Source organism: Sinocyclocheilus rhinocerous, unplaced genomic scaffold (genome assembly GCF_001515625.1).
Source record: "Sinocyclocheilus rhinocerous isolate Xijiao unplaced genomic scaffold, SAMN03320098_v1.1 scaffold2493, whole genome shotgun sequence".
NCBI lineage: Eukaryota > Metazoa > Chordata > Actinopteri > Cypriniformes > Cyprinidae > Sinocyclocheilus > Sinocyclocheilus rhinocerous.
In genome coordinates, this window is record NW_015650366.1 from 150,400 (window position 1) to 166,935 (window position 16,536).

At 35.6% G+C, this 16,536-nt stretch overlaps 1 protein-coding gene across 1 annotated transcript in view; it reads right to left on the reverse strand.

Moving 5' to 3' along the window:
* Window positions 1-7,274, reverse strand: part of LOC107711910 (cysteine-rich motor neuron 1 protein-like) — a 23,077-nt gene extending 15,803 nt beyond the window's left edge. Inside the window, exons 1-3 of the mRNA XM_016517000.1 lie at window positions 7,046-7,274; window positions 5,212-5,340; window positions 4,140-4,293 (exon numbers count right to left, since the gene is read on the reverse strand). Of these exons, the coding sequence (XP_016372486.1) occupies window positions 4,140-4,293; window positions 5,212-5,340; window positions 7,046-7,232 (470 nt within the window). The 5' untranslated portion in view covers window positions 7,233-7,274. The remainder of the gene's footprint in view (window positions 1-4,139; window positions 4,294-5,211; window positions 5,341-7,045) is intronic.
* Window positions 7,275-16,536: the final 9,262 nt, after the last annotated feature.

The window sequence follows — 16,536 nt, forward strand, 5'->3', positions numbered from 1 at the left end:
TTTTTTTTTTTTTGTGAGTGAGATGAATTAATGTATATTCATATTTATTTTAGAACTACAGTAACATCTTCTGTTTTCTCTCAACATGGGGACAGGAGAGCTGTCAATCAATAAATTGAAGAAAAAAAAAAAGTAACTTCCGTTACTTATTTGAAAAAGTAACTCTTACTATTCTCTTGTAAATTAAAAAGTAATGCGTTACTTTACTAGTTACTTGAAAAAAGTAATCTGATTACGTAACTCGCGTTACTTGTAATTCGTTACCCACAACACTGTGTTCGACTGTGTAAAATATCAATGTAAACAGCCTCGTCCACATCTCCGACTGGCGAAGTCAAACATCATTAGTGCCGACGTGAATAATCTTACTGAATTTACGTTTAGCATTCGCCAGCATTTTCAAATTTCTCAGCAACCAGAACCGAACATAGTAGCATCCAAAGCCGTATCTAAGGCCCTCACATTCTTACTATCCTCAATTAAATTTTGGATGCGTGTCTCTAGTTCTGAGATCTTCTCTGTCAGCCTAACCATTTCCCTACATTTATCACATGTTAATCCCTCGCCGCTGACAGAGAAAGCTACACTATACATGTGGCAAGCGGTGCAAGTGACAATAACTGGAGAAGAAGCCATTACTCAATGTGATTGTTGAATGAATTCCGACTTACCACAGTTGTTTGATGAACTCGTGAAAAACAGAGCGAGAAAGAATAAAAACAGAGCGAGAGAGAAAAGAAACGGTAGGCGCAAATGACAAGCTAACAGGCTAACAGAATTTAGATTTAAATGGAATTTAACGGTTTAGATAAAAAACTTGTATTGCTATTACTGCGTTTAACCCTTTGTCAACATTATTTTAACACCATGATGTTGTCACTTTCAACCCTGGGTTAAACAACACTTCTCACTCATACTTAGAGGTTAGCACTACATTTAACCCTGGGTTAACATTATTTTGACCCTGTGATGAAGTTAATTTTAACCCTGGGTTAACATTATTTTGACCCTGTGATGAAGTCCATTTTAACCATGGGCTAACATTATTTTAACCCTTTCATGAGGTTAATTTTACCCCTGTTAACATTAACCCTGTGCTGATGTTACTTTTAACTGGGTTCAATTTAGTTTAACCCTGTGAGAAGGTCACATTTAACCCTGGGCTAACATTATTTTGACCCTGAGATGAAGTCAATTTTAACCCTGGGTTAACATTATTTTAACCCTTTGATGAGGTTAATTTTACCCCTGGGTTAACATTTACCCTGTGCGGATGTCACTATTAACCCTGGGTTAACATTAGCTTAATCCTGTGATGGGGCCATTTTTAACCCTGGGTTAACAGGGTTAAACATACAAAAAATTTTGGATTTCTTTTACACAAATGAAATATTGCAGAGAGTAGAGTGACATTAACAAAAATATTCATAATATTAAAATTTTTTATTTTAAATAATATTTAAATATATTTTCCCATTCACACTGTTGCTTTTTGTAACCCATCCCACCTGAATTAATAAGAATTAATAAGACGAATGATGAATTCTTAATAACTTTTAAAGTTTAGAACTACGCATACATGAAAACAAAGCGCTTTAGCAAATCATGCCACAAATTGTTCATGTGTTGCATTATATATTACATACTACTGCACCTAAAACAGACATACAAATGTGCATTTTATAGCTTTTATATGTTCACTTTAAAAATTCCCTTATTTTGATGGTAATATGTAATTGGATTTAAAGTGCACAATGTGGTTATCTTAAATCATCACTATTGTAATCACATCGGGCCTGATTTGGACAAAATTAAATGCACAAGAGCTAAGAAAACCTTTAATTATAAACACATTATCTCTAATGGCTTTCTGAACTTAAGGGGTTTGTTTCAACCAGCTGCAGATAATTTAGAAACAGAAGAGGGTCATCTTCATTCAAATGCTCATGATCTTTGGGTTTGTTTCCAGATCTTTGTTGCATCTGTTTATCTTACTAGCAATAAACGCTAGAATCAAACACACTCGGAGCAGAAGATGATCTCAACATGAGCCACTATAAACAGGGATTTCCTCCAGAGTGAGATGGAGAGACAGGGCTCAGAGGACTCAAACTTCTTCTGAAGTGATCCAGGAAACCCTCCGGCCCCCCTGAGGGAGCTCAGACACCGGGTTTCCAGTGAAAATCTATCTGCTCCATCCTCCACTGGGGGCTCGTGGTTCAGATACCAGCGGAATCACACCACATGCTCACATACAGACGCTTTTGTGTCAATGTGCATTTGATCGTTGTGCTGAAACGAAGGGATGGTTTTGAAATGAAAGCACTGACTCCTTATGAGGAGAGCAAAGCGCCCAGATGTTTGACCAGGGTTACGGATTACTGGGGGTCACGCTGTTTAACACTGAGTAAACATTAATTTAACCCTGTGATAAGGTCATTTTTAACCCTGGGTTAAACAATATTTTACACTTGCATTTAGACAGGACGTAGCATTGTAATTCGGGTTATCATTATTTTAATTACTTTTAACCATGGGTTAAACAATTTTTCAAACTTCCATTTAGGCAGAGGTTAGCACTGTGTTTAACCATGGGTCAACATTGTTTTAACCCCATGATAATGTCACTTTTAACCCTGGGTTAACACTATTTTTACCCTGTGATATGGTCACTTTTAACCCTGGGTTATCATTATTTTAATCTAGTGAAGTCACTTTTAACCTTGGGTTAACATTATCTTAACCCTGTGATTAGGTCACTTTCAATGCTGGGTTAAACAATGTTTCACACTTCTATTTAGACAAAGGTTTGCATTGCTTTTAACCCTGCGTCAACATTATTTTAACCCCATGATGATGCCACTTTTAACCCTGTGTTAAACATCATTTCACACTTGTATTTAAACAAAGGTTAGCACTACATTTAACCCTGGATTAACACTATTTTAACCTTGTGCTGATGTCATTTTTAACCCTGGGTTAACACTATTTTAACTCAGTAATGAGGTAACTTTTAACCCTTGGTTAAAATTATTTTAGACCTTTGATGGGGTCAATTTTACTTTTAGTGGTTAACATTACTTTAACCCACTGATAAGGTTACTTATAAACTAATTTAACCCCGTGATGAGGTCATGTGAACCCCGGGTTAAAACTATTTTAACGTATTAGCGTTCCACTATACCGCCCGCGGAACACTGCGTGTTTTTGAGGGTTAACTTTGTGACATACAACAACTCAAAAAAAAGCTAAACATGTCACATCTTTGGAAAGCTGAGATTCTTGTTTTTCGAATGATTCAAGCCATTTTAAGATACAATCAGCATGGCAGGTACAATCAGTGTCTTTATCAGACTGCCAACAAGGCTTCATGCTGTGATCCCATTGTGTTTTCCAGCTAATAGCTCCCAGCTATAGTCAGCTGCAGGCATCTGTTTACAAAAAAATGTAGGTGGAATGTTCTTGTCTTCTTCTCCTTTTTCAGTGTGTTCAAAGTTCTATTACTCAATACCAGTAAGACTTACAGTGATTCTGAAGTTTGTTCTGTTTAGGAACAAAACTCAGAGTGTCACCTTTCAAAAGAGACCAAAACCATGGATATACTCCAAATGGTTCAAGAACAGCATGCAATTTACTTTGGGTATGCTTTTTTTAGGCGTTTTAGGCAAATTTTACAGGAATGCTAAAAGGTTAACTTTGCTTAACCCAGGTTTAAAAGTAACATCAGCACAAAGTTTTACACTTGTATTTAGACAGAGGTTAGCACTACCTTTTACCCTATTTTAATTCAGTGATTAGGTCACATTTAACTCTGGGTTAACTATTTTAGCCCTCCACTGACATCACTTTTTTACACTTAAGAGGTTAGCACCGCATTTAACCCTAGGCTAACAGTATTTTAACCCTAATATTACTTTAACCCTGGGTTAAATATATATATTTTAAATTTCACACTGAAAGAGGTAACAGCCTTTACTTCTGAGAGTTATTTAACCTTACCCTCTGCTAGTTAATTAGCAACAGCTAACTAATCATAACCTTACTCAATGCTTACCTCACGTGAAAAGTTTATGAATACATGCAGTAATTATATTTCTTAGAATTAATGTTACTGGTCATGAACAGAGATATAAACTTACATGTATCCATAAGGGCACGTCTTGCTGCAGGTCATGGGGCGGCATTTTGGTGCAGATACACTACATTCACACACTTCACAACCATAGTTGTCTTTCTCATAACCCAGGGGACACTCCAGAGAGCAGTACGTGGGCACATCAGGACAGGTTTCATCTGAAAAACACAGTCATTTACATACAAAAGATGATGAGTGAACAGTCAAACTTAGGTCAAACTAATTTGTATGTCATCCTTCTATTTACACGGAGTTTAGCACCTTGTTTAACCCTGGGTCAATGTAATTTTAATCATTATTTTAACCCCATGATGACATAAATTTTAACCCTGGGTTAAACAACATCTCACATGTTTATCAAGACAGAGATTAGCACTACATTTAACCCTGGGATAACACTATTTTAACCCTGCACTGAGGTCACTTTTAACCCCAAGTCAACATTATTTTAACCCCATGATGACTTCACCTTTAAACAACATCTCACACTTGTGTTTAGACAGAGTTTAGCACTACATTTAGCCTTGGTTTAACACTATTTTAACCCTGTGCTGATGCCATATTTAACCCTAGGTTAACATTATTTTAACCCTGTCATTAGAGAACACAGAAAGTCGGCTAAAGTAAAAGCTGTTAAACGTGTGTACTTTTGTTTCATGCATATATCTTGCTAAATTCAAATCTAGTTATTTTTTGCAAAACTTTCGATGCTGCTAGTGGTGAAGAAACCCCAGACTCTTGCATGCTTAGAACTACACTTAATGATTCGGAGCAGTTCACAATCCCATGAGCTCCGTGATGCCCAAACGTCCTACTGACCTCTGATACTGACTTCCATTCACATGGGAAAAACTTTCAGATTACTTTCAGTCGTGATGGTGCAGATTTGTGAGGTGGATTTGTGTCTGAGATCATTATTTCCTGGACACGCTCTGTATGTCCAGAGTCAGTGTTTACTTGTGTTGCGGGCCGTTGGCACTTTCTCAAACACAGACTTGAGAGTATTTTGGAGCGGTTTGCACGCAACACAGTTCTCATGGGTTTGTATGTGTGTGTGTGTGTGTCTTTGCACTCACTGCTGACACACTGGCACAGCAGACAGCCGCTAGGGTCTTGCTGGAAGCCGAATGGGCAGTCGTGCCCAGAGAGAGAGCAGTTTTCCAACGGTGGGCAGAGCAGCGGGCTCACCGTCTCATATGACGGCTCTAGAAGAGAACGTTAGTTAGTTCCTGTTTTTTTTTTTTTCAGCAATATACATCGCTATCAGAAAGATGAAAAACAGCAAACATCTCAGAAAGCTAAAATCTGCAGACTGAAGTGCATGAAATATCTGCAGTTGGTTTATGGTTTACAAAGCACGTTTTTATGCTCACCATGGCTGCATTTATTTGATCAAAAATACAATAAAAACAGTAAAATTCTGAAATATTATTACAATTTAAAATAGCTGTTTTCTATGGTAACATATTGTAAATTGTAATTTATTCCTGTGATGCAAAGCTGAATTTTCAGCATCACTACTCCAGTCTTTTTCATATTTTTGTGGAAACCATGATACATTTGATTTTTCAAGATTCTTAGAATATAATTATTAAAATTATTTTAAAAATGGGCATTCCCACATGGTTGTGTGTTATAGAAATTGTTTTTTAATTGAATTTTTAACAAAAATAACTGTATCATGATCCCAGCTAAAAAAAAAAAATTCTAATATGTCCATTATGTTATGAAAACTATTTCTGAATATTCTCTGAATGTACAAAATGCTGTTTTTAAAACTTTTATTTCTTTTGTTATGCAAACATTAATGGAATGTTTAGCATTTGATCATTTTGCAAACATCGTCACGTTTGAATGTTCTCTGAACGTTCTGAAACAAGTAGTTACATTTAAAAATGTTAGACGAAGGGTCAACTACAATGTTTCCATGAACGATGCATAAATAACATTTTGAGAACATTATTAAAGACTCAATAACTCTGAAAAAACATTCTATTAATGCTACTGGAAGAACGTTTGTTTACTTTAAAAGAACCTTTAAAACTTTAAAAGAACTTTTTCAGAACATTCCCTGTTAGCTGGGAATATATATTGTTTCTGACATTTAAACAACTCATACTGGGAAATAATATTTTGGTCACACCACCCACCGCTAGTTTATTATCCAATAGCTCCTATATTTTAATTATACAGCAATTTTTCTTCAGAACAGCATGCACTGATTAGATTCACAAAAAGGAGCATAAATTAAGGATTTAAAGAGACTGATTTCACATCGAATCTTTTCTCAGATTTATAGCTATGATGCAAACTCAGATGTGTCTGTTAAATGCATCCTCATGTGCTCAACTGGTGCGTGTTGCAAGAACTGCGTGCCGAAGTGAAACTTCAGAGTCATCTGTTGTTTGGCTCCGATCATGTGAGCCGCTCCTGGGGTCGTTCGCTCCAAACGCATACAGTACAGTGCAGTTTAACTGCAAACAGAAGCGTCCGGTTTGCATTGATTACACATAAACACAGCTGCAATTACAGTGCAGCGATCTTCCTCATCTGACAGCCGTGGCGAACCGTTTGTGTTTAAAATCGCCTTAGCGTGAACAAACTACAAAAAACTGCTTTTCTGACTTCTTTTGTCACCTCGAAATCAAACCCAGCCGTCGAACCTCAACGAAGGTGCTTTTGTCGAGAGCAACACGCTAAGATGCCACATGTGCAACGAGCATCAATTGGCACGTCCAGAGCTAAAGAGGTGTGACTAATAATTCTTCCAGAAAATAATAACGTATAATTAAGGCCAGCAGGTGGCTTCCATTTGGCTGCTTGGAGCAGTAAAAGGCAAAGCTTCTGTAGTCTGCAGACGCCTGCTGCTCGACGCTGTTGAGCACACGTAAGTGGAACGCGTGTTCGTACCCTCACAGAAGGGGCAGCACTCTCCAGGGATCTTAACAGGGTTCTGGCAGCTCTGTTTGCAGGCCATGGCGGTGCAGTGCGGCTCTCCGTCCACACACTGACAGAAGGTGCAGTCGTCCTCCTTCCACTGCTCCTCGTGCGCACGGAGGTTGTGATTCACCCAGCAGCTCGCTTTAGTGCTCTCCATCGACAGCAGCTCCACATCTGCACACACACACACACACACACACACACACGTCCGGATGAGAAAACAACATGTTTGCATTATCAGTGCTGCTATTAACAGCTATTAAAATAAAACTATTAAAAAGCTTAAATAAATAAATGAATGTATTAAACTAAAACTGAAATAGATATAAATGTAATAGTAGAAACAGATGTACGACCATTCAAAAATTTTAGATTGGTACGTTTTTCATGTTTTTAATGAAGTCTCTTCTGCTCACTGAGGCTGCATTTATTTGACAAAAAATACAGTAAAAATAGTGAAATATTTTTACAATTTAAAACAGCTGTTTTCTATGTGAATATCTGTTAAACTGTAACTACTACACTACACAATGGCTCTGGTTCTTAATCGCGCTCGGGCTCGGTTCAAGGCAACCGTTCTTAGTGTGAGTACACCCTAAAATATTTAATCGCGATTAATCGCATGATTGTCATGAGTTATTAATCGCAACTTAATCGCACATTTTTATCTGTTCTAAATGTACCTTAAATTAATACTTTTCAAGTTTTTAACACTAATCAACATGGGCATGAACAAATATGGATGCTTTATGCAAATGTATGTTTATTATTAGTGAAACCATAGTTAGCATAGAGCATGAAGACTAGACATGTTTCAAAGAACTTGTTCATGTCTATTAGACACATGAAAAAAGAACATAGAAAATCCAGGTTCCCATTACTTCTCTTTATTTGCACTGAGCAATACTTACACAAGCCTGTTTACATTATTTGCAGGACAGGGAAGCTCACTTCTTCTGAACATGCAAAATGAATATGAAACAGTGACTGAAACGCGGCCCATTAAGACCACGAACCAGCTCTCTCTTCCAAGATGATAATCTGAACAAAAATCCTGATTTATAATCGAGCCGTCGTCTGATTAAAAATCAAATACACATAAGATAAAGACAATAGCTGTGCTGTGATTTCGGCTATACTTGCATGTAAAATTAGAGAAGCAACAGAGTATCTGTTTTAACTAAAAGCGCTGCTCCTCTCCGCCGCTCGCTGAACAGATCGGACGCAGAGAAAGAGCTGTGTGCGCAGCGGGAAAGAGAGACGAGTCTCAGAAACTAAATAAGGTTTGGGCAAGCCCTAAAGATTTGTCGCTAGGCGCTTTTTCGAAAAAGAAAAAAAAGTCGCTAAAGGGGTCTGAAAAGTCGCTAACTCTAACGACAAAGTCGCTAAGTTGGCAACACTGTGCATCTTAATTTCTCCAACTACGGGTTAGGCCACGGGTCAAACAGAAAATGCGCGCTGCGTTAATAAAATTAGTGCCGTTAAAATTAATTTGCGCTAACGCATTATTAATGCGTTAATTTTGACAGCCCTAATATATATATATATTACATGAAAAACTTAAAAGTTGAATCACAAAATTTGAAGTACTAAACTAAAACTGAAATACATATAAATATAATAGTTGAAACAGATACACTACCATCCAAACGTTTTAGATCTATAATATTTTTTATGCTTTTGTAAGACGTCTCTTCTGCTCACCAAGGCTGTATTTATTTGATCATAAATACTGTAAAATTGTGAAATATTATTATAATGTAAAACAGCTGTTTTCTATTGTAATATATTGTAAAATGTAATTTATTTCTGTGATCAAAGCTGTATTTTCAGCATCATTACTCCAGTCTTCAGTGTCACATGATCTTCAGAAATCATTCTAATATGCAGATTTGCTGATCAAGAAACATTTACTATTTATTGTTATCAATGTTAAAAACAGTTTTTGCTGCTTAACATTTTTGTGCACAAACATTTGTGGTAAGATTTAAAAAAAGAGAGAGAAATTAATGATTTTATTCATCATACATTAAAGTGATGAAAAGTGAGTGAAGACATTTAAAATGTTACAAAATATTTCTATTTAATAAATGCTTTATTCAATTTAATAAACATATTTGATAATTGCAAATAAATGCTATTCATTGAACTTTCTATTGATCAAAAAATCCTGAAAAATAAAATGTATCACCATTTCCACAAAATATGAAGCAGCACAACTGTTTCAACATTGATAATCAGAAATGTTTCTTGAGCATCAAATCAAATTGTAATGATTTCTGAAAGATCATGTGACACTGAATACTGGTGTAATGATGCAGAAAATTCTGCTTTGCATCACAGGAATAAATTACATACACACACATATACACACACACACAAACAAAGAAAAACAAGTAGATGGAATAAAAAAAATAGAAAGCTAGTGTTTGTTTTTTGTAGTTTTTTAAAATAAAGAATAAAAAATAAAAAAGATAAATATAGATAAAGTAGAATTAAAATAGAATAGAAAGTGTTAGAGTTAGAGGGTCAAATAAAGGTGGAATAGATGTGTTTTTAGTCGTTTCTTGAAGATGGCTAAGGACTCAGCTGCTGGGATTGATTTGGGCAGGTTATTCCACCAGGAGGGAACAGTTAATGTAAAAGTCTGTGAAAGTGATTTTGTGCCTCTTTTAGATGGCACAATAATACGCCGTTCACTTGCAGAACGCAAGCTTCTAGACGGCACATAACTCTGTAATGAATTTAGGTAAATGAATTCAATTCAATTAAATGAAAAGGATGATTGACCCACAGTAGTTCTGCATCTCCGAACTCTACAATTCCCACTTACTGCCCCCCTCTGGTCTTTGTATCAACTGACAGACTACATCTGGGGCAAGGCCATGTATACACTTAAATACTGTTTTTATAAATGAAAACTTTAAAAGATTATCAAAACTTAACAAATTATACTTTTGAAGAATTTGACAATGATGCCATTTCATTGGTTTCTGGTCCATTACTTTTAAAGTTTGTTTGTATAGTGACATTACAGGCTTAGCAACTGATTGAGAAGCTTGACCCCAAATTATCGCATAATAGGTCATATGTGATAATATCATAGCATGCATAAACACTTGAGCTGCTTTAAGAGATATACATGGTCTTATCATACGAAAACAGTTCAAATTTGTCTTAATAGTCTTAGATATTTTCTTAATATGGGCATCAACTTAAGCTTAGAGTCTACTATAACACCTAAATATTTAAATTCACTCACTTCCTTGATTTCCTTTTGGTCAATTTTGATTTTAAATACATCCAGTGCTTTGTTCTTTAATGAAAAACACATTGAAACTGTTTTGTTGTAATTTAAAGTTAAACAGTTATCCTGCAGCCACTGGGAAACACAGACCAGTTGCCTGGTTAACATTTCTGCAGCCATATGAGAAGTTTCTGCTGTTACATAAATAATTGTGTCACCTGCATACATTTGACAACCAACCTCCTTGCAACTTTCAGGTAAATCATTTATATACAAACAGAAGAGCAACGGACCTAATATTGAACCTTGTGGTACACCCAGTTTGCATTTTTGAAGTGATGACTTCACACCATTAATTTTAACACACTGCTGTCTACAATCCAGGTATGATTTGAACCAGTTTAGAGCTTGTTGAGAAAAGTTCATTTGTTTCAATTTATTTATGAGTACTTCATGATTCACAGTATCAAAAGCCTTTGTAAAGTCTAAAAATACTGCTCCCACTACTTTTCCTTGATCCAAACTACTTTTTATGTTATCTATAAAATGACATATAGCCATTTCTGTTGAATACTTTGTCCGAAATCCAAATAGCTTAGGGTTCAACAGATGATTTATTTCCAAATAATTCATTAATTGATCAAAATCTTTTCTAAAACTTTGGAAATTACTGGAACAATTGAGATAGGTCTATAATTACACACCTCATCAGTCTCCCCAGACTTAAAAACGGGGGTCACCATAGCCGTTTTAAAATTTTGTGGAAACTCGCCAGTTTTAATAGATAAATTTACTAAATTAGCTATTATATATATATGTAATTATTTAATATAATTTAAAAAATAATTAAAATAAAATTATGTTATATAAAATAATACATAAAATAAAAATATTTTTATACATAATTATCTTTTTTTACATTTTAATCTGGACTACAACATGCCCTAGCTATTGTTTGAAAGTGTTTTGATTCTTTATTGTTCGGTCACACTTTACATTAGGGCTTCATTAGTTAACATTAGTTAATTTATTAGTTAACATAAACTGCCAATGAAAATTCTTCTGAACATTCATTAATCTTAGGTAATTACAATATTTAATAACACGTTGTTAAAATCGAAAGTTGCAACTGTGTTATTTAATGAGCTAACATGAACTAAGACTTGTGTTTTTTTAAACAAAGATTAATAACTTCTGTAGTAAATGTAGCTATTGCTCATTGTGAATGTTAATGCATTAACTAAGGTTAACTAATGAGGTCTTATTGTAAAGGGTTCTTTTGCACTTTAATCTGTGTAAAACTTTTAACTTTATACATTTTTCTGTATTGCTTTATTGCATTTAAATGTTCAGTTATTTTTAAGAAAAAAGTTATTAAACCTGTTATACTGTAACCCTTCATTAAACTAAATCTACATAAACCCAACAATCAGACACGACCGCGCTGGATATCGCTGAGCTCAGCACTTCTCAGATGTGGCGTGTGAAGCCGTGTAATCGGTGTTCACTCGCGCACAAACACACACTTACACATATGAGGTCAAAGAAAACCAGAGAGACGACCCTGCGGTCAGAGTCGGAAACCCTCAGTGTCTCGACACATCAACAATATGAACAATAGCTCCAGTACGGCTCATTAGAGACCCATAAAGCCCTGCACTCAGGAACGCCAGCGGACCCAGACACAAGACACACTGCAGCTCAACATCACATTACTGAGGTTTCTGGACATGGTACCATGGCATTTTCATGGCTTTTTGGACACCATAGTATTCCTGTGTACTTTTTCAGTATTTTTAAATACTGAAAAATACTAAAACAATTTATAAATGGAAGGGTTTGCATTTGCATGTCAGGTACCAATCTATGAAATTAAAGGAAAATATATTTACTTTGTACTTGGGTCAAAGACGTTAAGATGTCCACATCAAAACTGATTTTATGTCCATAGACAGCACATTAAATGCGAGTAAAGTGTCTACATTTAAGGTTTCAAATACGTTTTTGAAGAGTAAAATGTCAAACTTTGGTTGAAACAATGTTACAGTGTCATTCAGTGTAACACAATATTTATGTAAAAATTCAAACAACATGCTTATTCTGACGTGTACATATTAAAATACATAAAAGAATGAGTGAGCATATTAAATTTTATTGGGGTTTCAATGAATAAAAAATTATTACTGACAAATGGGCAAAACCTAGGATAGTGGCAAATTAAAAAAATGTAAAATTACAACTAATTAGTATTTGGGGTGAAAGTAATTAGTCTTTTAATATGTCATAAATTGATTTTTGTTGTAAATATGCCTGACAGAGTAAACACAGAGGCCCTGTCTCACTGACCCCGCCCCTTTTTCACACCTCATCACTTCCTGTCTGTCCTGCTCTCACAGGAGAATCTGTTTCATGTAACTAGCAGCATGTCCTGACCAGCCGTGATTCTGCACCAAATAAAACGTCTGACACCCAACAATCACTTCGGAGCCCCTAAGGGGAACTAATGATGGATTAAAAATGAGATGAGAGGACAAATTATATTTTAATGCTTTTGCGTTCGCTCACAAAACTTCCACGTTCCCAGAGAAACTTTGCATTCACTCGTAAAACATTTGCATTCTCTCACATAAGTATAGAGTCGCCTCAATAAGCTTTGCGTTCACAAGCAAAAGCATTAAAACAGTTTTCCTCTCACCTCATGTTATTTCCATCACAAAAGTTTTGTGAGCAAATGCAAAGTTTCTCTGCGAAACGAAAATGTTTGCTGACCGAAGAAAGGGGAACACAAAAGTTTTGCTAGCAAACACAAAGTTAAATACACAAGTATTGTGAGCAAATGCAAAATTGTGTGAACAAACGTAAAGGGGAACGCAAAAGTACTGCATGTGAATGTAAAGTTTTGCAAACAAACATAAAGGGGAATGCAGAAGTATTGCGAACGTGTGTAAACCTTTTTGGGGGAATGCAAACGTTTTGTGAGTGAACGTAAAGTTTTGCGAACAAACGTAAAGTGGTACGCAAAAACTTGCACGCGAACAAAGTTTTGCAAAATAACGTAAAGGAAAATGGCAAAGTTTTGCAAATGAACAGAATTTTTTTGAGGGAATGCAAAAGTTTTGCAAGCGAACACAAAGTTATTTGAACAAACGCAAAAGGGAACACAAAAGTATTGTGAGCAAATAAAAAGTTTTACTAACAAATATAAAGGGGAATGCAGAAGTTGTGCGAATCCACGTAAACGTTTGGGGGAATGCAAAAGTACTGTGAGCAAAAGCAATGTTTTTTGAACAAATGTAAAGGGGTATGCAAAATTATTATTACGAGAGAACAAAGTTTGTGAACTAACAAAGGGGAATGCAAAAGTTTTGAGAACGTAAAGTTTTGCGAATTTGCAAAGTATTGTGAAAGAACACAAAGTTTTGTGAACTAATGTAAAGGGGAAGCAAAAGTTTTGCGAACAATCGTAAACTTTTCGGGAAACACACAATTTTGCGAATAAATTTTAACTTTTTTAGGGGAACGCAAAGTTTTGCGAACTAATGTAAAGGGGAATGCAAAAGTTTTGCGAACGAACAAACTTTTTTAGGAGAACGCAAAGTTTTGCAAACTATTGTAAAGGGGAATGTAAAAGTTTTGCGAACTAACAAACTTTTTTAGGAGAACGCAAAGTTTTGCGAACTATTGTAAAGGGGAATGTAAAACTTGCGAACGAACATAAACATTTTTAGGGGAACGCAAAGTTTTGCGAACTAATGTAAAGGGGAATGCAAAAGTTTTGCGAACGAACATAAAATTTTTTAGGGGAACGCAAAGTTTTGCGAACTAATGTAAAGGGGAATGTAAAAGTTTTGCGAACGAACAAACTTTTTTAGGAGAACGCAAAGTTTTGCAAACTATTGTAAACGGGAATGTAAAAGTTTTGCGAACTAACAAACTTTTTTAGGAGAACGCAAAGTTTTGCGAACTATTGTAAAGGGGAATGTAAAACTTGCGAACGAACATAAACATTTTTAGGGGAACGCAAAGTTTTGCGAACTAATGTAAAGGGGAATGCAAAAGTTTTGCGAACGAACATAAAATTTTTTAGGGGAACGCAAAGTTTTGCGAACTAATGTAAAGGGGAATGCAAAAGTTTTGCGAACGAACAAACTTTTTTAGGGGAACGCAAAGTTTTGCGAACTATTGTAAAGGGGAATGCAAAAGTTTTGCGAATGAACAAACTTTTTTAGGAGAACGCAAAGTTTTGCGAACTAATGTAAAGGGGAATGCAAAAGTTTTGCGAACGAACAAACTTTTTTAGGGAAACGCAAACTTTTGCAAACTATTGTAAAGGGGAATGCAAAACTTGCGAACGAACAAACATTTTTAGGGGAACGCAAACTTTTGCGAACTAATGTAAAGGGGAATGCAAAAGTTTTGCAAACAAAAAACTTTCTTGGGGGAAACTCAAAAGTTTTACGAAGGAACGCATGAGCACTGAAATATAATTTTTCCTCCCATCCCATTTTTTTCCATCACCATGTCTATGAAATTGCAGCCAGAAAACAAAAAGACAAACTAAATAATCCTGTCACACCACTGTTGATGGCTGCAGCTGGTTAGCATTAAAACTTGCTTTAAACATTGATTAATTTAAGATTAACATGAAATTAAGTTGATTATAAACACACTTCTGCGTTAATATTTGCATGTTTTTTTTTTGTCTGTCTCCAGACCCTCAATACAAACAGCATCCGGCAGGCGGCGTGTAGCTGTGCGTCAGAACCGAATCAGACGGGCAGAGGCGGGCATGTGATTCCAGCACACTTCAGATCCTCAGAAAACAAACACACACACGCATCAGATATAGTGTGGCGTTCACACACCTTCCTCCGAGTGAACACACTGTTCAGAGTCGGAGCGAGAGGAAGGACGCTCAATTTCTCAATTACAATTTCACTGGAATTGTAAGGAGAAGCACTGACCGAAAGTTAAAGGTCTCCCTGCAGGTTTCTGCCAAAATAAAAGGGTTTAACTGTTGCAATTAAGAGGTAAGTGTTGTAATTTTACTACTGTAAAATTGTAAAATAAATAATAATTTAAATAGTTTTTTAAAGTGCAGTTGTATTAAAACATGAATATATTTATGTCCCAGGAATAATAATAATAATAATAATATACAATTATTATTATTATTATTATTATTATTATTATTATCCCCAAGACAGCAACATAATATAAAATAATTATAATTATAATAATAAAAATAATATCCCTAAAACAAGCAACAAAATTGTTGTTGTTGTTGTTGTTGTTATTAATTACACCAGTGTGCATGCGATGTGAATGTGAACTAAAATCCAGGTACAGTCAATATTAGGGCTGCCCTCGACTAAAGATTTTTCTGGTCGACTAGTAGTCGTTCATTTTAAGCATTAGTCGGCTAATCGCACGTTTATTAATAAACCATTTAAATCATGATAATGAGCCTTTAGTTGCCTACAAAGCCTACTAAGAGCTCAGGCGCACGCATAAAGCTTGCCACAGCGCACCGGCAGAAGTAATGATTATCAATGTGTCAGGGAAAAACAGTAAAATTAAACTGCATTAACATTTTAATAATCTATTGATAAACTAGAGTTTTCGGCTTAAGAGATGAAGTCGGCGAGACTGACTCGTCATCTCCACAGTAGTGGATGCGCCTACATGCAAGTTTCATACGGATTACATAATCTGAGAATATTTGTTTTTTAATTTGAATTGGTTCATTTGAAAGTAGACATTTCACTCTCTATAGAAATATATTTCATGTCTGTAAGGCAAGTAGGCCTATACACTGAGTTTCGCGCTCAAGTTCACAGAGACCGAGACGGCAGAAAGCGCACCGTTTGCTTTCATTATTTTACAAAAGCACAATGTTTTGTTGTTATAGTGAGTGCACACAAATAAACGTAGAGGTTTTACAGATTCGAGAGATGTATTACTCTGATCTGTATGACCACAATGACGGAGTATTTTAAGAGCAAGTGAGCGCACCGGTGCCTCCATCTATCTGTTACTGTTCAGACACTTGAACAGCGCACATTTGTCTAGGTCAACATTAGATTGAGAGGCCATGTAAAGTTACTACTACTTACATATTTCAGATGATAAGCCATATTTGAGGTCGATGACTTATAGGCGAGTGTTTGGATGTACTGTATTACCACAAAATCCAGCCGTTAACGATCTGTCC